Genomic DNA, 26934 nt, shown 5'->3' on the forward strand with positions numbered 1-26934 from the left:
CAAACAATTGAACATCAAGAACCCTATGAGTGCCCTAATGATTTCGAAAATCACAAAGGGTTTTAGGGTTTACATACTTTTTGATTATTGTAGCAAATAATCAACAATTCCTTTTTCAGAAAGCAAACACTGAAAATCTTGTGCCTCTAATGGTTTGTACCCAAACCCTAGCAATAGAAGACTTAAGAGGGGGGATGAGAGGGGATGTAAATATTTGGCTCTAAGGCTCTTAGAGGAGTGGTCGAAAATAATAAACATCATAAGGGGTCTATATAGGTAAGTAAGGAGTCTTGGATAAGGCATATTTTATTAGATAACCCTTATCATTTTTCTTGCTCCCTAAGGCTTCCAAGAAGCCCTAGGAACCTCCAAAACTGTTCCCCTAATGTGGCTAGGTTCTGGAATCTTTCAATGCCCAACTTTGGAACATTGTCACCTTTAGTCCTTATACTTTTAATTATTATAACTAATCCCAAAGTTAATTCCATTTAATTTTTGATTAATTATTAATTAAATAACACTATTTCAAATTAATATATTATTCTCACAATATTAATAAATTATTTATTGCTATTTATTAATCTTATAATAAATCAGTGTTGTAGAAATCGGCATCGGCGGCCGATTAATCGTTTGGAGGCCTTGAACTGATTACGATTAGGGTGCTTGGCAGAAATTGGTCAAAATCGGTCAAACTCAGGCTTAGCGGTCCTCGGCGGTCATAGGCAGGAAAATTTTTAATTTTCAAATATTACACCAAAAAATTTAAATTTTCAAATTTTCAAGTTTTCAAATTTTCAAATTTAAAAATATTATACCAAAATTTTCAATATTTTAAAATTTTAAAATTTTAAATTTTCAAATTCTTATTTTTTTAGGATATGTTAATTTTTTAAATAATTTTATTAGTAATTTAGAGTCCTCGATTAATCACTGATTAATCACCGACTAGTCCGATTAATCGCTTAACACCAGTCGACCGCTAAGCTACCGCCGAACGATTTTCACAACCTTGTAATAAACTAATAAATCAACCACTCTCTACAAAAGTCGTTATGTCAATTACTAGGTTTGAGGCAACCCAAAAGAACTCTGTTTTAATACAAGTATATACCAATTTAGTTATTGGTTTAGACACATAATCCAACATAAGTTTGGATTTTTATGGACCTTTAGGGGTCCTAGAACTGTTTTGGAAAAGTTGGGTTAAAGGCTTAGTGTATTAAGGGCTAAATGCTTATAGACATTTATGCACCGTCGCCACGATGTAGCGGTTAGATGCCACGACGTGGGGACGGAAGGAGGGCCGCTACTATTCTGTCGGTTAGCGATCACGACGTGGATAAGGATTGGCCATGTCGTGACAACTATCTGATGAGGATTTTTGATCTGGACTTTGACTTTGAACATTGACTTTTTGACCAAGTTTGACTTTAGGTCAAATTTAGGGGTTTGGGCTGTAGTTTTAGATTTGGTCTATGTTTGTTGTATAGGTGACCTGTAGTGCTGATTATTGGATCTGTGATCAATATTGATATCCTCTAGACTACGAGGTGAGTTTTCTCACTATACTTTGTACTGTAGTTTGTGTCCTTGTGTGTAGGATGTTGGTATATTGTATTGATAGGTTAGATTTGGTAGATCTATATGATTACCTGTACTTGTTGGTTATTGATTATTGTTTGCATATGTCGACATGGTGTGGTTGGGTTGAGGCAATACTTCTTTGTGTTGTAAGATAAAAAACACGGGAGAAATCCAGTCATAAGCTGAGGGCCGGGAGGGCATTCCAATCTTATGCTGTGGGTTTGGGGGAAATCCAGTCATAAGCTGAGGGACGGGATGGCATTCCAGTCTTATGTTGTGGGCTCGGGGGCAATCCAATGTTATGTTGTGGGTCTGGTGTGCATGCATTGTGTGTGTGTGTGTGTATATATATATATATATATATATATATATATATATATATATATATATATATTGTTGTTTGAGGTATTTTGGGGGAACTCGCTAAGCTTCGGCTTACAGTTGTTGATTTCAGTGTTTTCAGGTACATTAGATGATCTAGGCAAAACAAAGACGTGATTGTACACATCCTCCTGCTGATTTATGTTTTGAGCAATTATTTGATACTCTGTTTCTATGGATTTGATTTGAAAACAATGGTTCATCATCTTATGTTTTTTGTTGATGCTTATGGCTACTGCAACTTCAGCTGCTTGGTTGCTTCGGTCTTGTGTTCTAAACGTCATAACTTCTTCATACGATTTTGGATTTTAACGATCTTTATATACACGCGTTCGTATTTGAGTCTACTATATCTTTCTTTTAGATTACTCTCGTTAAAAGTAATATATTTTTACTAACGATCTTTATATCTAGGCGTTCTTTATGAATGTATGTATGAACGTTTTTCTGTAAAATCGTAAGTAAAAATATATTACTTTTTAACGCTAATAATTAGAGTAATTTAAAGTAATATATTTTTACGTCCGATCTTTATATCCACATGTTATTCAGGATTTGTTGGACTGCTAATAAAAGAACGTTCATACATACATTGCTAAAGAACACATGGATATAAAGATCGTAAGTAAAAATATATTACTTTTTAACGGGAGTAATCCAAACGAAAGTTGTAGTAGACTCAAATATGAACATGTGGATATAAAAATCGTTAATATCCAAGATCATATGAAGAAGTTACGACGTTCAGAAGACAAAACCTAAGCCAAACCACAAGACCTACTCAACCAAGTAGTCGAGGTCGTGATGGCCATAAGCATCAATAACCTTGAACACCTCATTAATGATTGTTCCCTCGTAGGATGCAGTGAGCAAAACCTGAACAACAAAGACTTATTTTGCAACAAAAACATATAATGATTAAATGTGTACAGAGTGTTAAATATATTACCCTATTAAATCATTTTTCTTAACTTACCTGGAGTAATCGGTCATAAGGACTAAATGTGTATAGTTTAAACAAGTTGAAGGGGGTAAATATGGACGAAAAACACTGAATGACCAAATGTGTACAAATCCAAAAATATATTACCATTTGAATTCATTATCCCTATTAGGCTAGTGGGAGTGGCTTCGACATTGGGTCGGCAACCTCGGCGAGCATCGGACCGAGGCCTCTACATGCCGAGCTCGGCTCGACAACTCGGTGGGTTTTACCGATGAGAGAGAAACATTAATACCTATTTTTCCATTTTTTTACCATTTACTCAAATTTCTTTTTTCAAAAAATACCATCTTTAAAAAAAAACCTAATTTCAAAAATATAACTGTTTTTTTTTTCTTCAAAATTTCAAAATTTAAACCCTCAATCTTCAACTATAAATATCATCATCCTTTTTCATTCTTAATCTCATTCAAATCTTCATTCAATTCTCCCAACTTTCTTATTTTTCATCTTCTTCAAAACCTCATCGCTAATGGCTCGCGTGGTTCGTGTTTGGTCCCCTGAAAAAGAGATGTTACTGGCTCTTTCATAAGTTGATGTAACAGAAGACCCAATCCACATTAACCTCCCTACTACAACTTTTTGGAGGAGAGTTGCCAAAAAATACAACCGCAAAGCCCTTGTACCTCGACGTAAAGAAAAAATCTACTCCAAATGGAGACAAGCAAACGCACTTGCAACTCAGTTTAACAATGTGTTTCGTAGGGTGATGCATGAAGCTGAAAATAGTGAAAATGAAAATATTTTGCTATAGAATGCTCTTGAGGCTTACCGTGTTGAAGCTAACAAACATTTGCGGCTTGTTGAGTTTTGACAAATTGTGAGACAATCCCTAAAATTTGCTCAAATTTAAACTCGTTGTTTTCTAATTAAATTTTTTATTTCAAGTGTGTTATGTTTTTTACTTGTAAGTGTGTATTAATTTAATTTTAAGTGTGTTATGTTTTTTAAATGTAAGTGTGTGGTTTTCTTTCAAGTTAATGAAATTTAAGTTTTTATTAAAATAATTTATTTATATTGATTTATTTATATAAAATTATTATTAAAATAAAAAGTAACATGGAAAGCATGACAACCCGCGTCATGTAAATGACAAGATTTTGCTGTAATGCGGCAAATCTGATGTGACGTTTACGTGGACCGTGACAAGTGTGACATCTCTCCCTCCAACCTTAGAGAATATGGATGATTGTTCCAAAATATTATTGAATAAGTCAGATTTGAATATCACTTTTGACACTCAAGTTTCAGTTACATTCATTAGATCTACAAGAATTTAAGAAGGCAATAAATTATATTTTTATCTGTAAATTAAAGTAGTACTAGTAATGACATAAATGTGATAAATCGATAATTTTGAATGTGAAACACCACTTTTGATTCAATTTAGAAAAAGAATGAAAATCATTTCATTATTTGATACCTAAATTCACTAATAATATAACTCCATATAAGTGTCCTACAAAGATATAATTAATTTTTTATAACTTAAGATAATTAAGCTTTGCCACTATTTCACTCCCTTAAATAAGATATGATCGATGTAGTAGTCTTTATGTCATATTAGTTTTTTCTTTTTAAAAACGTCTCAATACACATACTAAAACTCAAAATTTACATCAAACTTGGTGTTAATTTGTTTCAACCGAATACTAAAGTTTACATCAAAGATAGTGTTACGCTACTAATTTAATACTAATATAATGTTAGTATAACTATTACAAATTGATCATTTTACTTTGAATTTGTTTATTTTTAGTTTATTTTTTTATATAATTATATTCTTTATTTAATTTTGTTGTTCGTATTATTATATTTAATAATTTAAAATGCAATACATATTATAATAATATGACAATTGTTTTTGGTTATAAATCTTTGATAATATAATTTATAAAATAATTGTAAAAAATATGAATCAAATTGGTTAAAACCTAATAAATATAAAGCTTGTTTTTTAAAATGATAAAAATTGGATAAAAATGACTATGCCTAAATTGTTTTTTTGTGTTAAATATAGTGAATTGATTGAATATCATTTATTGGTATGCTATTTTTATATTATTTTTTATCAATTTATTGTAAAAGATAATATTAAGAGTTGTAGATTGTCTAATCGATATATTTGGTTAAATAATTTATAAAAATGTTTGTTAAAATGACGAAGAAATTAGCAAATGGATGAAAAAGTAATAAGAACAACATTATAATAAAGCCATAGCTTAATGAGAAGGTTTCGTTTCTCTGATTTTCTCCATTAAGCTCTTTATGTCAAGTAAAATATCCATATATAGTATCCAGTTAAATATTATTTCCATTAAGTTAAAATAGAAGCAACACTTTTGTATAGAGTTATTTATAAAAATACCCTTTTAGTTAAAGTTTTTTTTTTTTTTTTTTTTTTTTTTTTTTTTTTGGCATGTAGTATATATTCTTTTAAAACAATTATTTGTGGCCTTAATGATACGGTGGCCTTGTAAATCATGTGAAAAAGCTGATTTTGTATCAATATTGGTGACCACATGTCTATATAAATATGTTGGCCTTAATAAGACGGTAGCCTTCTAAATCATGCCAAAAAGTTGATTTTGTATCAACATCGGTGGCCACATGCACATAAAAATGCTGACTATGATATATTAACGCAATAATAAAATATAAATAAGCTTTTATTCCATCATATAAACACTCGATCATATTCTTCCTTCTTCACCATGACTTCTTCTTCGGTACCAAGCTAGCAGATTTATTCGAAATAAAACAATAAAAAGGAGGATGAGTTAACTGATGGTGTGATGTTGAATCAATACCATCGATTTCATGTATCAGAATAACCCAGGAAAAAAGTTTAAGAATTGCCCTCATTTTTAGGTAAATTTTGCTTTCAAGTTTTCCTATTGAATATGAAAGTTTTAATTAATTTCTTATTTGTATTTGCAAATCAATCAAAAAGTTGTGATTGAGGATGACCCACCCCTACCAAACCCAAGACTACAAGAATGTGGTACTAGAACTACATACTAATTTAAAGGAGAACACAGATTTTCCAAGAACCAATTTGAGCAATAGAAGATCAACATGTTGATGTTATTAGGGTGGAGAGAGTCCATCTCTTTCAACCCTCTTGTCATCTAAACACCACATGAGTTGTTTTTTTTTTTTTTTCATCTTACTTAACCCATAATACATAATTTATCTTTTCCAACTCACTCCCAAGATACAAGTTATAAAGTATATGGTACAAGTACTAGAAGAGAGGATAGAATGGGTTCACTCGGATGGTGAACCTGACCAACCCTCACCTAGCTGAACCTGTGTCATGACAAAACCATGGGACCACGGGTGCTGGCCTGAACCCGCCACCATCTAATGATGACTTTGTCCATCCTTAAGGATTATAATAGTGATGTCGGTAGTGATTGTATTAATGGACCCATTTATGGTACTTTTGTTGTTAAAAGTACTAGTTTTTTGGCAAATGTTACTTTGATGTATTGATCCTATAATTGGGCTTGTTTGTTGTTATCGTTAATGTACCTTCAAAGCAAAATGATAATATAGTTTGATATCATTAGTGCATACAATGGTATTTTGTTTTTGGTATTGGTAATGTAATTTCAACTTCAAGGTTATGTGCTTTGGATAATAATGAACTTTAACGTATGGCAACGGGCAATGGTCATGTACTTAAGTTAGTGTAAGCCCAAAACACTACACAAATGGTAATGTAGTTTAAGTAATTGAAGGAATGGTAAGCACAAAAACACTACATAATTGATGATGTACAATACATCCATTTGTACAACCTAGTTCAAAAAGGCCAAACAAATGTTTAAATGCCCATCTACAACTAATGTTGACAAACAAGTGGACATGTGTAACAAATGGTGGGCCTATTACAAAAGGAGGAACCAAAAGGGATTATCATACAGTATGTTGCTAAACCTATTCCCCATTCTGCATTTTTTAACACCATCACTATTTTAATGCCTTATCAAGACATGAAACCCCTCCATTCTTGTCATATATAGCATGGTTCAGCTTGTTTTTCAAGATCCTCTCCTAACTTTTCTGGTTGATTATTCTAGCCAATGCTTCGATACCATGCTCATCTTCAGCTTCGATGTCATATTCCTAATTAGCTTCAATTTATAAAATGTACCCAAGTTGAGATTTTCTTAACATTTCAAGTATCCTAACTTCTAGTTTGACCCCAAACAATAAATGTTCGTACAATAAATGGTCCAATGTCTAGTTAAAAGGGGTAACTCATGATTAAACATATTAACTCCAAATCTCAAATAGTTAAATCTAACACTTTGATTAAATAAACAATATAACCATTTTTTAAATTTTTAACTAAAAGATTAAAAAATTTATCCCCAATTTAGCGTGTGTTAGAAAATATTTATATCTTAGGATGACTTTGTCCCTAAATCACAACATAAGACAAAAAAAGGTAATTTATGCAAGATTAATTAAATCTTTAACCCGATCAAGTAGTGAATTAGTTTACTTTGCTATCGTTCTTAAGGCCAACTAATCCATGTAATATTTTTCTTAAACGCAAATCATTTAAGTCTGGTTCTTATAAGATTCTTACTATGATCTAAGTATTTACATCAAGAAATTTTCTAATGCTTTCAAACTAGCAAAAGCGGTCTCCCATTAGTAGTGTCATCAGTAATGAATATTAAGAATACCTAAAAATGCATCTTCATTCAACCAAAACCAACGATATTTGTTCATATTACATCTGTTATACAGACAATATATATATATATATATATATATATATATATATATATATATATATATATATATATATATATATAATGATCAACAATGTTGATAATATACATTCACAGAAAAAAGAACAGAAATATACATGATAATGTTCAAGAATACGTCGAATGCTCCCAAGAAGATTCTTAAATTATCATTTATTTATTCATTTATTATCATCATCATTATTCATTACTCTCATGTCTTTTGTTTTATTTTTAACATATGATTTTATTTTAATACATAGATATATATATATATATATATCTTCATAAGAAAACATTATCTGATTAATGATACCTCATTAGCCACGTCCTTTGTAAACCGAACAATGACACGAAAGCTCTTTCTCACCATCTTCGATGACTGGCTCTAAACTCGTCCATCCACCACCATTTACCGATGTATCAAAAACATGAACCTCTGATCTGAACCTCAGTGTCTCATCATCAGTAGTCATTTGGTAGCCAGCAAGAAAGAACAAACGTGCACCTATGGGTGCCATTGTAAGGTATAGTTGTATCATTTGTGGTCGTTTTGGTGATGTGACATCCAACAAAGAAGTCGGGGATGATAGTGATGACCCATCAACTTCATTCCAAATATTAAGCTCTCGATCATATTTCTCAATGAACCCTTTCCATTTCTTGTAACAGTCACCGGAGCTAAACAACTTTCCTCCAATCACCACAATCTGATTAGGTGGAATGTCTAGCTCCCACATACGTGGTAGGAAATCCCATTTGTTAGTCGTAGTGTTATACACTTCAGCTGAGCTTCTTGCCATACTAAATGGCCCTTGAGTTGTATCATTAGCTTCACATTCGGCAAAACCTCCAACAACATAGATTTGGCCTTGCCATGTTACACCAACACACTTATACCTCGAAGTGCTCATGTTTGGCAATAACTCCCACTCATCAAGAGCCGGATCATAGACCTCAGAGGAAGAAACACCTTTTACACTATCGATTGTGCATTTTCCTCCGGCTACATAGATCTTGTTTCTGTAAACCGTACATGCGAAATCGAATCGTGGTACTTTAAGTGGTGTGCATTTGAACCAAGAATCGGTTTTTATATTGTACCTTAGTACGGACTGATAGACTTCTAGGTCAACTTCACTTACATCATCGGAGTTGTTGCCTTTATGGCAAAGCAGACCCCCGATGATGTAAATGAAGTCTGCTATAATGACCATGGCGAAGCCTTTCAAAACATGATTTTCAACCAACCCTGGTATCGAGGTAACTCGGCACCAGTTGTTGGTTGATGGGTTGTAGCACTCGATCCAGTTAGACATATTGATGTCGGATGATGGATTTTTGGCTGAAAACGAGGCATAAACACGGAATTGGGGTGAATCTTCATCTTGACGGCGTGGTGGCCGGGAAGATGAAGTTAAGGAGCCCATGAAATATTGAAGTGAATAGGGGAGAGGTTGCCTATAGACTTGGAAATGTTATCAAGATCGGGAATTGGGAAATTTTACTTTGATTGACTTATATAGGCTTAAGGAAATTAGATTTAGCGACTAAAACTATGCATCAAATGCAAGTCTTCTAGTCTCTTTTGTCACTAAATGTTAGGACTTAGGACGTCTTAATTAAGTCTTATAGTAATCGCATGCAATGGCTTGTTATAAAATCATTTATTGTTTGGTCTCATTCATGTTATAAATTACAAGTTGAATATATAACCGATAAAAAAAATTCATACTAACTTTTCACATGGTGAATATAAGATAATAAGAATAGTAAATTATAAGATCGTAAAATAAAAGGATAAACAATGATCAAACTTTGAATTTTGATGATTAAGAGACAAAATAACATATTTTGATTGGATCATGTGGTTAAAATCTATGTAGCGTTCTTGTTCATTGATGTTTGATTCTTTGCTATGTTTTATGATAGTAACCAAACTATTGTTTCTATTAGATACTTGTGAAATCCAAGGACAATGTAGAATGGTCAAAACATTGTTTTTGAGGTTGGACCAATTTCTGATTTTTAGTGTTTTGTGACAAATGGACGGCTCACACTCGGCTGGGACGATAGACTCGTAATTTTTTGTTTTTTTTTTTATAAATACTTAAAATATTAATCAATGATTATAAAATTATATTATTATCAATTAATTAAGCTTTGTGATTAAAATAATTTAAAAGTATATCATTAAAAGTTCAAAGAAACATAAGAAAAACAAAATATAGATAGATTAAAACGGGTGAAGTTACCTAGATAACTTAGATAAGATAACTATCCCGACCAAGTACCTACTTATGTAAGAATTTGGATTTTGGTTTACAAGTGTCTTGGATCGTCACTAACAAGAGTCGGACTTTTGGGTTATATCTATTTTGTGATGGACATTGTTATTATATACGAATGTAAGATAGAGTTGGAAAAACACTACGAAAATATTGAATGTCTGAGATAGAAAAGTTTAATTAATTAATTTTTATTTAGGTTATCAGGGGCTGAAAAAGGTTACAGTAAAATCTAAAATACATGATTACAATATTCATGTTTATTTATTATTTAGGGAAATACTATCCAACATGGATAATATTTATTCTTTGAACATATTAAATGTTATCCATAGTATATTGGGTTAAATGTTTATTTATGTAATGGAATTTTAACTTTTATTTATTGAATTCATGAACAAAGTACGTTTCAGACTTAAACCATGTTATTAACTACGGATTTTCTAACATATGCCTAAACTACATATAAAACAATTAATCATAAAAATAGTATCATAACTAGACGTGAAATGCATTAATTATAAAACATAATTTCCATAATTCAAGCATTTTACATTATTAACTAGAAATATGTCTTATACTTAATGCATTTCACATTTAATTATGATAATATTTAATTTTAATAATTAATGTTTCTTATATACGTTTTGTACATATTAGAAAATCCTAATTAATTAACACAATACATGTAAGATTGAAGACGGTGTATATTTTGGTAATAAATAACATTATTATATAATTAAACATTTTATCTTCGAATCTTGATAATGGAAAATATCTTGATGTTATGACTTATATACTATGATTTTTTGGAACCTGATAAGACAAAACTCAAACACGAATATATTTGTTTAAATGGATAAAATGGCTTAGTCAAGTCGTTGCATGAAAACTGATTTGTTAGAATTGCATATCTTGACATATATCTCTGGACACTGATTCTTCCAGATGAGGATTTTGATAAATTCACTGAAACTGTAAGGGTATTGACAACTATACCCTTATTCAAATTTGTAATGTATTTCTTGTTTTGTGGATCTTAGTTATTGGTGAGTCAATTAATTATACCAAAAGACATTCCATAGACAATTTATACCCCTTGTTTTTCTCTTCGGTGCTTATTTAAACCATCATATTTTCCTTTTTGACATTTCACCCCTTATTTTAATTCTTATTTTTTTTTCTTCTTTAGTCATTTTTTAACCACTAGCATTTATTTTTGAAGACTTTATAAACACACTATGATAAAACTATTATACAATAAACTACTTAACAAGAAAAAAACACAACTTCAAACTCATACATATCAAATTAAGTCACAATAAACGTTGTCTCACAAAAATATTCAAACTACTTATATGATATATCATCACTTGAAAATGTTAGATATATATTTTGATCAAGTAAGTTGCTCTCTAACTAATATTATCAAACATTTCATTGTTAATTTGGAAAAACACAAGTAGAATTAAATTTTTAGGTTTTTATGATGATTCCATGATCTCAAATCTTAAAGGGTCTCGAACGGTAGAATTTATTCATCTTTCTTGTTGCTTTTGGAGGTCTATCATTTGATCGACGAATTATGGTCCAAAGAATTTGTTGAGTTTTGTTAAATGTTTAGTAATCATAGAAGTATAAGTTAGAAAGTGAGAATAAGGTTTAGGAATTTTTAGATTACATGTGTTGATCCATATTTATTAGCCACTGTTTTACATGTGTTCATCCATATTTATTAGCCATTGTTATGACTATACGCATTATTAATTTTAGCTATTGTAAGTTATTTTGTGCTTTTAGTTTAGCCACTCTTTTGTTATTATTAATATTTCTTATAAGTTGATTGCATTCCATGAGACATAAACATTCTCACTTGATTAGTTGTTCAAATGTTTGTTATTCATATTTAACGAAAACTGAACCAATTAAATCGACTTGTTTAAAATCGAAAACGATTAAATCGAACCTTCTTTGGTTCGGTTCGGTTAATATATTGGAAGTCAAAAAAATCAATCAAACCAAATGGAACAAACTTATAATCGATAAAACCGGCCGAATAACATCCCTAATCATAATCAAGGAATTATATATATATATATATATATATATATATATATATATATCATAGTTGTTCAAATGTTTTTATTATCTATTATATATATATATATATATATATATATATATATATATATATATATATATATATATATATATATATCATAGTTGTTCAAATGTTTTTACTATCTATTATATATATATATATATATATATATATATATATATATATATATATATATATCATAGTTGTTCAAATGTTATTACTATCTATTGTGTGTATGTAGAATTGATTCTGGACCAATCATGTTTTTACTTTCAATTTTTACTTCATAAGGCATTGTACTTCAAAAATGTACCTAATCAAATCATTCTATTTCCATTTTTTTTCTTCTAATTAAGACATTATATTTGGGAAAAGAAACTACCCAATTATAATAGTAAAAATTAGTTTGCATTTTAATGGAGATTTTCAAAAGTACAATATAGTAAATTGATAATGGAAAGAAGTGGAAGTAGGTTTTTATAATAAACAAATTAACTAAACAATATGCTTCTATTTATTGCATTTTATCATTTACTTTTTTCCTTCGATTTCCAAATGTTTCCGTATTTTCTTAAATATTTTTTTAACATCAAATACCCATACAACATTTTATCTAGAACAAAATGGGAAATAAAAAGTAACATACCTAATCGTCTGGATTAAAAAACGTTTGGCAATTCAATATCATCAGAAAATGTCACAATGGATTGTGTGCACTTCCTCTTCGACAACTACAATATTTAAATCATAAGCTAAGTAAATAAAAAAAATGAAATACGATATAGATAAAAGTGGGTATTGTTATTTAAAGAGTAAATTACACGGATGATCCCTATGGTTTGGGATAATTTGCACATTTGGTCCCTAACTTATTTTTTTTAACTCGAAAGGTCCCTACAGTTCGGTTTTGTTGCGCGATTGGTCCATGTCTTACCTAAAAAGACTATTTTGCCTTTATTTTTTAAATTTATTTAAATAAGATAGGGTATGTAAGGTAAGATAATGTGAGGTGGAAGTGGGGTTAGGTGTGTTTATTTAAATAAATTAAAAAATTAAGGGCAAAACAGTCTTTTTAGGTAAGACATGGACCAAGTGCGCAACAAAAACAAACAGTAGGGACCTTCCGAGAAAAAAAAGTAAGTCAGGGACCAAACGTGCAAATTACCCCAAACCATATGGACCATTAGTGTAATTTACTCTTATTTAAAATATAAACCTCCTTGAAGGTTAACGACCTACCATTAATTCAAGTAAAAGATGCACAAGTCACAGGTAGTATAGAAAATATAGAATAGTAAGTTCGTCACAGGTAGTATAGAAAATACAGAATAATAAGTTCTAAAAAGACAAAATATATGACTTTTAAACAAAAAAATAACATCCAATTTTCAAAAAACAGCAACACACTTTCAGTAACCAATAAAATGCAACATAGTACTTGCCAATTGCAAGAAATGGCAATGTACTTGCATTTATTTGTTTTTTTACATCATCCCACTTCCATTACAACATTGAGATTTCAATTTTTTTCTAATTAAAGCATAATACTTTAAAACTATACCTAATTACATAATTATATTGCAAAGACTTTCCTATTATAAGAACACTATTCAAAATTATACCATTTTTTTTCCAAATTTAACCATTTCATTCAAAATAAAATAATGATATATCATGATCTTTGAACTCATGATAAGGTAGGAAATAAGGTAATGTTGTAAGTACAGGCTCTTTCAACTCACGAAACCGAGTGTACACAAATTTTGCCCTGCGAGGTAATCATAGAAAGGCTTATCAAAGCTAGATTGTCATGTCAGAGTCCTGAAATGAAAGGAGAGAAATTTTAGCTATTCACATTTTCTAATTCAATTTATTGTGTGTGTGTGTGTCTATATATATATATATATATATATATATATATATATATATATATATATATATATATATATATATATATATATATATATATATATATGTATATATATATATATATATATATATATATATATATATATATATATATATATATATATATATATATATATATGCTACCTCATTTATCAGCATCTTAAGTGAACTACCCAAGAACTATTTGACCTAACCAGTACTAGATGAAAGGTATTTCACTCAAATCCAATCCTTGTGCATAAGGAGTGGTTGACAAGATAGCAGAAAAAGGTATATTCACAGGTACCTAGCATGCCTTTGACAGATCCACGTTAATATCATATCACTAAAGATGGAAAAAGCCATAATTTTGGACAATTCCATTCAAAGGGTGACTCAATAGAGAGATAACGCCAAGGAGCTTAAGGAGCATGATGAAGATTTCTGCAAAAAAACAACAAATTAAGGGTAAATGTTCATGCTTTTATAGCAATATTAGAGATAAAATAACATGATTTACCATTATTTGCAAAGCAAAAAACACAAGACCCCAAATATTTATAGAAATAATCAAGACCAAAAATGAATGAAAAGTAGAAACATACATTGTTTGCCTTTTCTACCATTGTGATACTTAAAGAACCATAGATTAAACAAATAGACATATTTGTTCAATGTGCCTGTGTTGTAACGTCCAAAATATACAAGGTAAACAAATTAATTTTTCAAGAAACCAAAACCATTCATTCAATCATTCAAAAGATATTCAGAGTATAATGTATTCTCAAAGCATCAAAGTAAAGTCATAAAATAGATAGTACAGAGAACTCTAGGAGGATGCAGTGCGATCAAGTTAAACACTTCCCTTTAGAACCAGAAGTACCTAAAATTTTTAAACATAAAACTATAAGCACAAAGCTGAGTGAGTTCCCCAAAATGCCACACAACATACTAAAACCATGGGTCTATGACAACCTCAAGTGAATGCTATGGGCCAAATCATAGTCTTACAATCACTTTCTGTCATGGGCCAAATCATGGTCGTTTCTTGCAATGTCAGGGGCCAAATCATAGTTTTACATACAAGTGTCAGAGTCAGATCCTAGCTTTTCATAAAATTGTTGTAATGTCCTAATTTGATTAAGTAGGTTAAGAATAATGTATATCTATATGTGTGTAATAATTATAATGTATAAATACTATTAAGAAATTTATGGTTAATAAGGGAATTTTGGTCATTTACTATAAATTGTAAATTGAATCTTTGTTGAAAGTATAAATTATGTCTTTATGTTTAAAGATGGTGATATAAAATTTAGGAGGAGAAAGGATCGATAAGTGTGGTTTAGGAAGGTAGAGAGGGGGTAAAATAAGAAATTAGAACATAAATTCTAAAAATGCAGGAACCACGACGTGGCGAAGAAGTGCCACGTCATGGGAGGCGGTAAATTTTTGACGTAAAAAGAGCAAGAAAGAGCAACTTTATAATGGATCTCAAGGGGCCTATTTATAGGCTTTGGAAAAGCCCATGGCATCTTGACCAATCAGGTGTTGACACGTCATCATGACTTAGTCATCAGTTGACACCTTTGCCCTACTTAACGGACAATGAATGGAATATTCCAACTCCGTTAGTATTCCGTTAGGGTTCCATCCAAGTTATGAGTCTTCATAATTCTTGAGCCTTCATGATCAACATTGAAAATATGATGAGCGACATGAGCATCATGTTGCTCAATTGTCTTCTTAGATGTCATCAACTTCCAGAAGTGTTATTGACCAAGTTGAGTTGTTTCTTGAGTGTTGGACTGTGTCTTGAACTTGAAGATGTATCACCACATGTTCATGATGGACCATGGACGAAATTCATGTTTCTTTAAGCATTTGGACATGCCTTCATTGTACATGATGTGTCATGTGCAGTCTTGTTGAGCCATCAATGTGATCATGTTGATCCACTGACTTGAGTTGAGCCACCAATTATTCATGTTGAGCCATAGAGTTGTGGATGAGCCAACAATGTTTCTGATGAGTCATCAATATTCCAAATGATCCATCAACGTCTTGATGCTCCACATATGATCCAGATGTGTCATCTGAGATCATGATGATCCAATTTGCTTTCTTCAAGTGCTCCATGTTCAACAAGAGCTCCATGTCAATAGCAAGTGCTCCATGTGTACAACAAGTGCTCCATGTTCACTTCAAGTGCTCCAACATCTGATTCTTCAAACACTTGTTGAATCTTCAGTATATTTCCAACCTGAAACATTCTGATAATGTTTGTTAGAGAGATATATAAAAGGACTCAACTTATTTCAAGTGACAATCACACACAAATATTTTCCAACGGAAACTTATAACTCAAAACTCCAATACATGTTTACAGGATCCTATCGAACATATATATACTGAACAAACATATCGGCATATGACTAGGAATCTAATCGGTAAACATCTAAGACTTTCCTTATATAACATTCCTTTATTGCTCAAGAAAACTAGGAAAAGTTGAGCAACACTCCAAGTCCAAGCTATCAATATCCGGACCAAAACACGCCAACTATCCCCACTAGTGTGAGACAATTCGCCAAAACTATCTTATTACACAAATCAAACTACAAAAACATCTTTTAAACAATAGTCTCGTTAATGTACCATGTGTTTTCTCACAATAATAAAATTGTATAACGTTCCTTTAGTTTTATTCCTATTTATCATTTTTCTTATTTAAAATTCATCACAACGGATTGAGAGATTTTTTTTTGGCATAAACTTCGTAGGAAAAGAAGATTGCAAAGTCAAACTTATATTCTTTGTTTAAAGTCAAACTTTGGTTTTACTTGTGATTTGTGTGTCGACGAGGAGAGGAAAATGTGAAGATAATTCTAATCCCACGTTGCAATGCCCAAACCCCAAAAACTTAAAGGACTACTTTTGTAATTCAGCATAAAATATAAAAATAGCTAATTTCCTGATCAAGGGCAAAAACCAAAACTTCATATGATCAAACAACCCTCAGCCATGGCTTCCAGCAGCAATTACGTCTTCTCAACCTGCAAACTCTCTCCACCGAAAAGACCCATCTCATCTTCAACCCCCTTATCCTTCTCTTCATCTAAAATTTTCCCTCAATCAAGAAACAGTCATGTACTGATTAAATCCATCGCAGAGGACAGGGAAGTGGTTACGGAAAAGATTAGCGTCTCCGATCTCAAACAAGATGAACAAAGTGTAAATGGATTAGAAGGGGGAGACAAAGAATTTGTTGTTCGAGATGGGTCGGAAGAAATTGATAGATTTATGGGTAAAGCAGTTAATGCTTCTATTGTTCTTGGTTTTGGTACTCTTGCTGTCACTAGGCTGCTCACCATTGATCATGAGTATTGGCATGTGAGTTTTGATTTCAGTTCTATTATGAGCTTCACTTACTTCTAATTAGTTGTGTTGGATGCGTGCAATTTCGTGTAATTTCTCACTTCTGTTTATAAATTTGGAGATAATTTGTTTGGTTAATGTCACGAAAATCAATCATACCTAATTTTCTTTTTAGGTAACTTATCTTTAATTTGTAATCAATATACCAACGGACAATTTTGTGTGTTCTCATTACATCATCTGGGTGTAATTTCAACCGAAAAACTGCCATTGAATCCTTCTTGGTGTCCACAGTGGCATCCAATATGGTAGAATTATATCTACCTGGCATTGACATGGCGTCCCATGTGGCATTCAATATGGCAGAATTAGTCTGTTGAAATCCATTTTGATGGTGTAATGATGAGTACTTATTATTGAAACCTAAAGAATATGTATCACGATCATATAATAAACTACTTAAAGCTAGGGGTAGCTATGTAATTTAAGATTTTCTCAGTTGTAATGTATGAGTTATCTTGTTTTACTCATGTGATATAGGGATGGACCCTTTATGAGATACTAAGATATGCTCCAGAGCACAATTGGATTGCTTATGAAGAAGCTCTTAAAGAAAATCCTGTTTTGGCTAAGATGATGATAAGTGGTGTTGTTTACTCTATAGGCGATTGGATTGCACAAGTAACTTCTTTACTCCCAAATTTCTTGCTGAATTTAGCTTTTCAATATGTTCTTTTTTCCAGTTTCAACATTTATAAATGTTTTTTAAGAATAAATTGCAGAGAAAAACAATATACTTTACCCTTACATATTGCTATTATCAGTAATTATGGTAACAAAAAGGTAAAGTACATTTCATATATTTGTAAAAAGAGTAAACTAATTTTATCTTTTTCTTTTAAATGGATTTGCAGTGTTACGAAGGGAAGCCTCTATTTGAGTTCGACAGGACTCGGTTGTTTCGATCAGGGCTTGTGGGATTCACTCTCCATGGGTCTCTTTCCCATTTCTATTACCAAATATGCGAGGTAATGATACATTTTATTCAAATTAATAATAACAACATATTTTCATTCATTTGTTTATTATAGCATCCAAATTCCATTTTTCCTATTACATCAGAAAAATTACCCAATTATTTATAGCCACACTACTCGATTAAAATTTTGTTACGTTGTTTGTAGGCTCTTATCCCTTGGAAAGACTGGTGGGTAGTTCCAGCAAAAATTGCGTTTGACCAAACAGTATGGTCAGCAATTTGGAACAGCATCTATTTTGTGGTTTTGGGGTTATTGCGATTTGAGTCCCCCACCAATATATCCAATGAACTCAAAGCAACATTCTTCCCCATGTTAAAAGTAAGCATATAATACAAAACATACTTACAGATATTTACTTGCATTCTATTATATTATTTATTGGTAAAAGTTTAGTTTCTTGATTTGATATAGGCGGGATGGAAGCTATGGCCATTTGCACATCTAATAACATATGGTGTGGTTCCTATTGAGCAAAGACTTCTTTGGGTGGATTGTGTTGAGCTTGTGTGGGTTACAATACTCTCCACGTAAGTAAATCAATTTCTATCTTCAACAATTTTGAAATATGCATCATATCGTTGTACTGTACAACTAGATAATGCATGTATTTTGACTTTTTTTAGATACTCCAATGAGAAATCGGAAGCACGGATTTCAGATACACAAGGAGACATAGACACGACTTCATCATCAACAAACGTCTCAGAGTCGGAGGTATATATATTACAATGGGTTAATTCATTAATTGTGTGTTTATCCAATAAACTGATTTTTTTTTATAGGATAATGTTACGCCATTTTCTTTTTCTTTCCGGTTTATGTAACAAAGTGATTTTTATTATATGAAATATGCGAAGATAAAAGATATTTATAAATGACAGGAATAGTTATGAAGAATTTGCAAAACTCAGCAGGCGGATGGGGGGTGGATGATCAAAGAAACAATAATCATTTTATGTTGTTTTATGGAAATAATTGTTTAAAGGATGCGTGGCTAAGCTTTACATGTAATCCTTGTTGTAAAAGATAGAATCATAGAATGATTATATTTAGAATGTTTATATTGTATGAGTAAATATGATAAATATAGGATTTAATGATTATACCATTAAGTTAGACGATTTATCGACCAAAAATGGTGTGTACGATCTCTGTAATTAAATTCTTTTAGGACGAGACACATAATTTTTCATATACAGGGATAATTTTTGTACTTTATTCTATAGTATAAGTATGTGGTTGACAAAATTTTATTTAAAAAATATATATGAATATACAAAAGTATGAACGGGTTAAATGCACATAGTGCAACAACTTTGTTTATTTTGTATACGAAATATGCAATGAGGTTCTATTTTTCGATAAAAAAAATGCAATATTTTACAGGTCTACTGAAATATGGTTGCATTTTATACGAGTAGCATCAATTGGTAAAAATAAAACATGGTTGCAAAATTGGTAAAAAAAAAATAGAGCATTGTTTGCATAAATTAGTAAACTAGAGTCATTTTATCATAATTCAGTTCTTATTGTTACAATTGGTCAAAGAATTAAAATATAACAAAAAATAATCTGAAAATACAATGCTAAAGGAAAAAGAAAGTATAAATTTATAATAAGAAAAAGATTATTATAACTTATAAGTTAATAACTTAGAGGAGTTAGAGAAAATATATCAAACGCGTGGCGTGAATGTGTGACACAACGGATTAAAGACGATCATCGGGGCAGAGTCGCCGATCAAACAAACCCTAAACCGTGATTTAGAAACTTGATACATCGCAACGTCAGACGCTTCAATGGTAAATCACCAACCAATTGCTGAACCGAAGAATCCACATTCCAAGAGAATTAGGAAGAATGATCTGCAAACTCGATTTTTCGTCTTCGTAGATTACGTGTTCCTCATCATTTTCTTCTGTTTCCTTGGCTACATTCTCTTCAACCTGTTCACTGTTTGATTCGATTATTGATTTCGGTCGGAAGTTATTGATTGATGTTATGTGTTCCCAAAGAATACATGTATCACTTGTTTCCTGAAATCCATAGAATTCTTATGAACTTGGAAGTTTGGATCCCTCTACTTGAATGTGAAGGTGTAATTCTCTGATGATTTTGTCTTTTAAGCGATGTGAATTGAATCTTACTAGCAGAGGTTAGTAGCTTAACTTGCCATTTTATTTATCAGTGTGATGATCACAGCATTTATAGGTCCTAGGGTTTTTCACATGTTTATGTCGAGTTAACTCCTTAGGAGATAACTGGTTTAATGACACAAATTGCTTGTATATAAGTGGTGTTCTTGTTAACTTCATACAGTGTTCACCCAAAGAACAATGGACGAAATACTGAAAAACACAACTTTTCACAACGTACTTCACTTTTTTTTTTTTTTTTTTTTTTTTTTTTTTTTTTTAGTGATTAAACATTATACTTTTTTGATCCTTTAAAAAACCAATTTTCATGTTTTACCCTGTTTTGAAAGGTTGAAATTTAAAGCTCCATACTACAATTGGATAGAGTTTCAAAGTACAATGTCTTAAAAAAACCATTAGACCAAAAATGTTGAAATAGAAATAAATGAAAGCAAAATTTTATAATACACAATTAAATGAAAGTTCGGTGCTATTTCTTGTATTTAACCCACCAAATAAAGGTATCAAAATAGAATGCAAGTGCATGATGAAAATTAAATAGAAATAACAGAAGGCATGAAGCTACCAGTAACAAGTGGATAGCATCATTGATAAAGAAACACATAATACACCCATAAATTGTAGCTGGTTTTAAGAAATTAATGCGTTTTGATCTGAAAACGACAGCTTAATTTATACTATGAATGTAGTTAGTTGTCTGCTTTTATTTCAAACTCCAGTGCCTTAATAAAAAAAATTTTAAAACACAGATGTTGAATACAAAGGAATGAACGTAGGTACGATGCTATAATACACAAATAAATGAAATCAAATTGAGATTTCCTACATTGTTTACAACTTAAAACTTTAGGCGAATTCGATCCTTTAACAATTTTGTTTCATGGGTCCAGTTTATATCATGCGAATGCTAAGAAGACATTAATACATAAGTTTTGGTCTTATTTGCTATTTATTGACCAAAACATTTCGTTTTACAACCTTAATTATTAAGTACATAACATAAATCAGAAACACTAACAAAATAAAAAACAAGAATCTTCATCCATGATGCCCCATTCGCCACTACATGTGACGAGATCATCAGTTCCACCTCCAGCCTAATACATGTCAAACACAGCACAAACTATCATGTCATATACTACTGCATATGAAACGGGATCTCAAGGACTATCTGGGGCAGGATTTGGGCCCTCATCCTCGGGGCTGGGAACCAATGTGTCATCGCCACCTGGCAAGTAGCTACCTCCTGCACTGCCACTGCTACCGAAGTCACCATAACCAGGGATGTTGCCACCACCACTAGGGACAGTGACTCCCGGTATTCCATTATTACCTCCCGTAATTGGATTGTAGGTGAAAGGGTTGAACCCATCCTTTGACTTTGGTTTAATACCTCGTCCAATACCCGGAATTAGGTATCCACGATCATAATTGAAGAAAGTCTCGGGGTGTTTTACATCCTCCTCTTCGGGTGTTTTAAGGTTCTTGTCGGAGAAGTCTCGAATTGCTATCACTATCGGGATCACGAGGGTGAAAACAAGAATAATGACAAAAACCGATTGAATGATTTTAGCCATTTCTAGCCAAGTGAGGTATGTAAATGTGTTAGTGAGGAATGAAAGTGGCATGATAATGTGTGCTCATATATATACTATGTTAAGGGCCCCCTTCCCCCCTTATTCCCATGCACACATCATATAAAATCATTTAAGTTTTGAATATATCTTTGACCTCATCTCACTCATTTTTTAAACTTATGGTAATATGTAAAAAGATAGTAGTGGGTCTTTACATTAATGATCGATATATATATCTATCCTACTTAAGATATACATTAATTAAGTGGGTCTTTACATTAATGATCTTGGGTTTATATATGTGAATTAATGTATAAAAAAATAGAGAAGAAATAATTTGGTGATAGTAACGCAACGGTTTGCGCGGCCAATTAAGTTTGCATGCAAGATTATTTTTATTATTAAAATAATGTTTTAAATAATACGATTTACAAGAAATGTTTTTTTTAAACGTGTCTATGTTCTCATAAGTCGTGATATTTTTGTTCTCGATATATCATACGTTATAAGCGGATTAAAGATGATTGACAAATTGCATGTGGAAGTGAGATAGCAGAAAAACTCTAACAAATAGGTGAAGTGAGTTTTATTTCATTCTACATGGGTATGAATAAAAAAAAAAAGACTTTTTATCCTTGAAAGTCTTACAACACAAACACCTCTTACGCACATGTATTTATGTTGCAAAAGCGAACCTAATTGGCTTGAGTTCATTGCACTTGTGTGTGTCCTGCTATGTTACAATACTTTTCTTGCCGACTAAGACACATCTCTTCAATTTTAACGATCCTCCTCTTGATGCAACCAAGGTATTTTTTAGGCTATTGAAGGTCCATGTGATCTTGAAGAGTCACTACCACTATTATATTTTTGGAAACAAACACCAAATAGAAGACAAATTTGTTTTAAGAGCTCTGTGTTGAACACAGAACTTAACAACAATTTACGATTTGTTCTTTTGTGCATTTTTTCTTTTATGTTTTTTTAACAATAGTCTTTTATATTTTTTAAATTTGTTAATTTAGCGACGTTTTCCATGGATAATTTGTCGCTAAACAAATATGTAGGAAATTCACAACAAATATATCACTAAATATTCATGGGAAACTCCATAGCTAAAACGTATTAGGGGTGAACTTACTGCTTAGATGTTTTCAACAGTTATCCGTTCGGTACTTGGCTACTCAAGATTTAACGTGGGAGTATGAGTTATGATTGACTTTTTTGTCACTAAACTTAAAAAAAAAAAAAAAAAAAAAAAAAAAAAAAACATCGATAAATCTATGCAAAAAGATAAAGGAAAATGTCTTAAGAGGGTAACCAACTGTTGATTTTGTTCATATTTTGTCCCTTTCCTTTTTTGTACACAATATATCATCTAACTTGTTGTTTGTGTTCACCATAGCCCTTTTGACCGACTATCATAGGTGATAGTCGGTCAAAAGGGCTATGGTGAACACAAACAACAAGTTAGATGGTATATTGCGTACAAAAAAAAAGGAAAGTGATCAAATATGAACAAAATCGACAGTTGGTTACCTTCCTGAGTCATTTTCCCTTTTGTTTATTCTTGTTAGATATAAAGGACAGCGTGACACACTATACAATCAAACCTTTAATCTAGATCAAGTCACATTTGCTTCTGAGGGTATCAAAGATGCTCAACAAACAGTATGTTTCACAAAAGTCTAAATTAATCATTATTTATACACTTGTCTTTTTGTTTGATTTTAATTTTACCATTAATAAATAAATATAAACTATTATCTATGTGAAATATTGTATCTCTTGTGATAGTATTAAATTACTTTTGTTGTTAGTGTCATGTTGACATAATGGAGTTGGTGGATGTTAGCAATGAAATACAAGAGTCTCTTGATAAAAGCTACAATGTGTCTGATGACATTGATGTAGAAGATCTCATGGGTGGTAAGTCTAATTCTCATCACTGTCAAAAGTTGGCGAAAGTGTATCTTTATATCTTCAACCTGACAATGAACCAGATTTTAATGAAGAGCTGAACTTGCCTCCAGCTCCCACTAGGCATGCAATATCATCCCACATTGTTAAGGTTAGTATTCCAAAACTTTATTTTTTTAAGTACACAAATTAATTAAAAGGGCATTTTTATCATTTTATCTAATGTTTTATAGGTTGGATGGATTTGGTTTGCCTCAAGTCCCCTGCGCATCTGACTCTGCATGGCTACTTTGCATTATTTTTGTGCATGCATTTTAATACACATCTTGAATACTTTTAAACTATTGCTTGTATTTTTTTGGAAAAATGATTCAGGAGGGTAACCAACTGTTGATTTTTGTTCACATTTAGTCATTTTTTTATACACAATATATTATGTAACTTGTTGTTTGTGTTAATCATAATCATTTTGACCGGCTATCACATGTGATAGCCGATCAAAATGGTTATGGTGAACACAAACAACAAATTAGATAATATATTGTGTACAAAAAAAAGTGATGAAATGTGAACAAAATCAACAGTTGGTTATCCTCCTTAGTCATTTTTCCAAAAGATAACCATAACCGTTTCACCAACATATTTGGTTTGGGTATATGGAAAATTCGTCCATAAAACTCATTAACCACGGATTTACCCGTAGTAATAGACTAATATTTTGTTTGTGTAGGTAGAGAACTATGAGGGTAACAATATAATTTTCAACTAGTTTGATTTTTTTAGGAGAGAGGGTTAATGATAACGTCCTAAAATATTGATTTTAGGATTTAAATTTGATTTCAATCATAGACCCTCATTTAATCATTTTGTGTTATTGATCGTGCGTTTACTCGTTTTTAACAGGACACGTGCACCTTTTATTGTTTAGAAAAATAAACAAAGATTTGGTGAAATTAATGGTACAACGATTTGGGCGGCCAATTAAATTTACATGATATGAAATTATACTTTGATGCTTAAAATTTAAAATATAAAAATCATCAAATAAGATAGATTACAAAAATGGACAAAAACAGGCAAATAAAAAGTGTTTAAAATTTAAATATATTTGAAATAATCATCACAATTAAAATATAATAACATAATTAAACAAATGCCAAATAAATTCTAATAAATAAACTCAAAATTGAAACAAATTAAATAAACTTTATGAGAAATTAAATATCCGTCTACTTTTCCTTTATATTTATCCTTTTATCCATATCATATTTTGATTTTAAAACACTTGTCATTATTTTATATGGACATGAAAATAAAAAAAAAATAAAAGTAGAGTTAGGCTTGAGAACACTGACTTTATTTTTTACATAAAATATAAAGCAACTATATTTACAAAGGGGTGGAAAATGTTCTACATAATTTCTAACTCACATGATATGTTTTATATCAGTTTGTTTTCTCTCTTCAATTTCATTTCTCCTACCCACAAGGCCACGACACATAAATTCATTTCTCTCATCCCTTCCAACCCATACAATTAATTATTTAGAAAAAAAAAATCAAACATTTACTAATTTAAAATTAAATAAATAAAAATAAAAACAAAAATAACATTTCGTTAAGAAAAAGTAACTACATACAAACGTTATATAAAACCATAAAAACAATTATATTCCTAAATACAATAATTAAAATCCTAAAATGAAATTCTACAACTTCCAACCATAAATCGTTCATATTTTCCACTTGCCAGCGAGCATCACATTCAACATTCCTCCGGTGAGTGGCTGAAGAAGAACTACAAATATTTTTCCATTCGCTTTTCCTTGATCAATCATAACTCCTCCATAAAGCCATTTTCTTTTGCTCGTCGTTTCCATTATACGCGATTTATTAGCTCGGTGTCATTTTTTGTCCTCTGTCTCTTCTTATTTGTATGGATGAGGCCAACAATTTCGGTGACGGTCTTTGTTATTTCAGGAGGCTATGAGGACGTGGATGTCGCGTTCTTCCTTTCTCTTTGTAGCAATTGCAAAGCTTCATCGGGAAACTCTTCATTTTCTTTGTTGAATTCATATGAAAATAGTGCATCCGAAGAGGTTGTGTACGTGTTAAGTAGGATGTTTTGGTCTTTTTGATAAAGGAGAGGGATTCTCACATATTACTTCGAAGATTAACCATTTCATGTGTAATGTTAAAATATCACATATTGCCTCGTGTGGAAAAAATTCCATTATAAAGAGTTTGAGATACTAACTTTGTGTTGACTTTAAAATATCAAGTTTCGATCTTCTGCCCGCACCACTATTCAACTTTTGGTTGTAGATGCAATTGAAATTGATAACTTTCGTCTGATACTCTTTCTCTAAGAACCTGAAATTTAGAGTAAGTTGACTTTTAGTCAAATATTGACCAAAGAGGCAATTTGGTCAATTATGAAAAAAAAATATATGAGAATATGAAGTGGTAACTTCATGAAAATGACCAAATAAGAGTTTAAGTCACTAATATGAGATTAGATGAGCAAGTTTAAGAGAAAGAATGCATGAGAATATGCATTTTGGCCAAAAGGGTAAAATGGGTATTTTTATGTGTAACATCCCAAAAACAGTGATAAAAATGTTCATTTTAAAAATTATTAATTCCATACATCAGATGGCTCAAATTTAACCATGATACAAAATATCAAAATCATCAGAGTAAAAATAATCATAAGTGAGGAATCATGAGGGGGATGTTGTGTCATCACGCCAAGCTCTTCCCTTTCTTACCGGAAGTACCTGAAACCATAAAGATAAACTGTAGGCACAAAGCTTAGTGAGTTCTCCAAAGTACCACATACCATAC

The 26934-nt window shown here is 31.3% G+C and overlaps 3 protein-coding genes across 4 annotated transcripts; 2 read left to right on the forward strand and 1 right to left on the reverse strand.

Moving 5' to 3' along the window:
- Positions 1 to 8009: 8009 nt before the first annotated feature.
- On the reverse strand, positions 8010 to 9215 carry LOC145168539 (F-box/kelch-repeat protein SKIP30-like). Its single transcript, XM_079087328.1, has one exon. The coding sequence runs from the start codon at positions 9168 to 9170 to the stop codon at positions 8061 to 8063; it is 1110 nt and encodes a 369-aa protein (XP_078943454.1). The 5' UTR covers positions 9171 to 9215; the 3' UTR covers positions 8010 to 8060.
- A 7766-nt stretch (positions 9216 to 16981) lies between these two features.
- On the forward strand, positions 16982 to 19570 carry LOC145107490 (uncharacterized). Of its 2 annotated transcripts, XM_079044381.1 has the most exons (7): positions 16983 to 17409; positions 17935 to 18075; positions 18309 to 18422; positions 18579 to 18752; positions 18846 to 18961; positions 19058 to 19148; positions 19316 to 19570. In XM_079044381.1, the coding sequence occupies exons 1-7, from the start codon at positions 17020 to 17022 to the stop codon at positions 19319 to 19321; spliced, it is 1032 nt and encodes a 343-aa protein (XP_078900507.1). In that variant the 5' UTR covers positions 16983 to 17019; the 3' UTR covers positions 19322 to 19570. The 2 variants fall into 2 exon arrangements, with proteins under 2 accessions (XP_078900508.1, XP_078900507.1); XM_079044382.1 differs by lacking the exons at positions 19058 to 19148; positions 19316 to 19570 and having other exon boundaries at positions 16982 to 17409; positions 18828 to 18938.
- A 4046-nt stretch (positions 19571 to 23616) lies between these two features.
- Positions 23617 to 24481, forward strand: LOC145105135 (vacuolar protein sorting-associated protein 60.1-like). The gene is made up of 6 exons (XM_079042267.1): positions 23617 to 23644; positions 23699 to 23838; positions 23988 to 24096; positions 24171 to 24238; positions 24321 to 24334; positions 24463 to 24481. Exons 1-6 carry the CDS (start codon positions 23617 to 23619, stop codon positions 24479 to 24481), a joined length of 378 nt encoding a protein of 125 aa, XP_078898393.1.
- Positions 24482 to 26934: the final 2453 nt, after the last annotated feature.

Source organism: Lactuca virosa, chromosome 4 (assembly GCF_052849685.1).
Source record: "Lactuca virosa cultivar CGN04683 chromosome 4, Lactuca_virosa_CGN04683_v6, whole genome shotgun sequence".
Classification (NCBI taxonomy): Eukaryota; Viridiplantae; Streptophyta; class Magnoliopsida; order Asterales; family Asteraceae; genus Lactuca; species Lactuca virosa.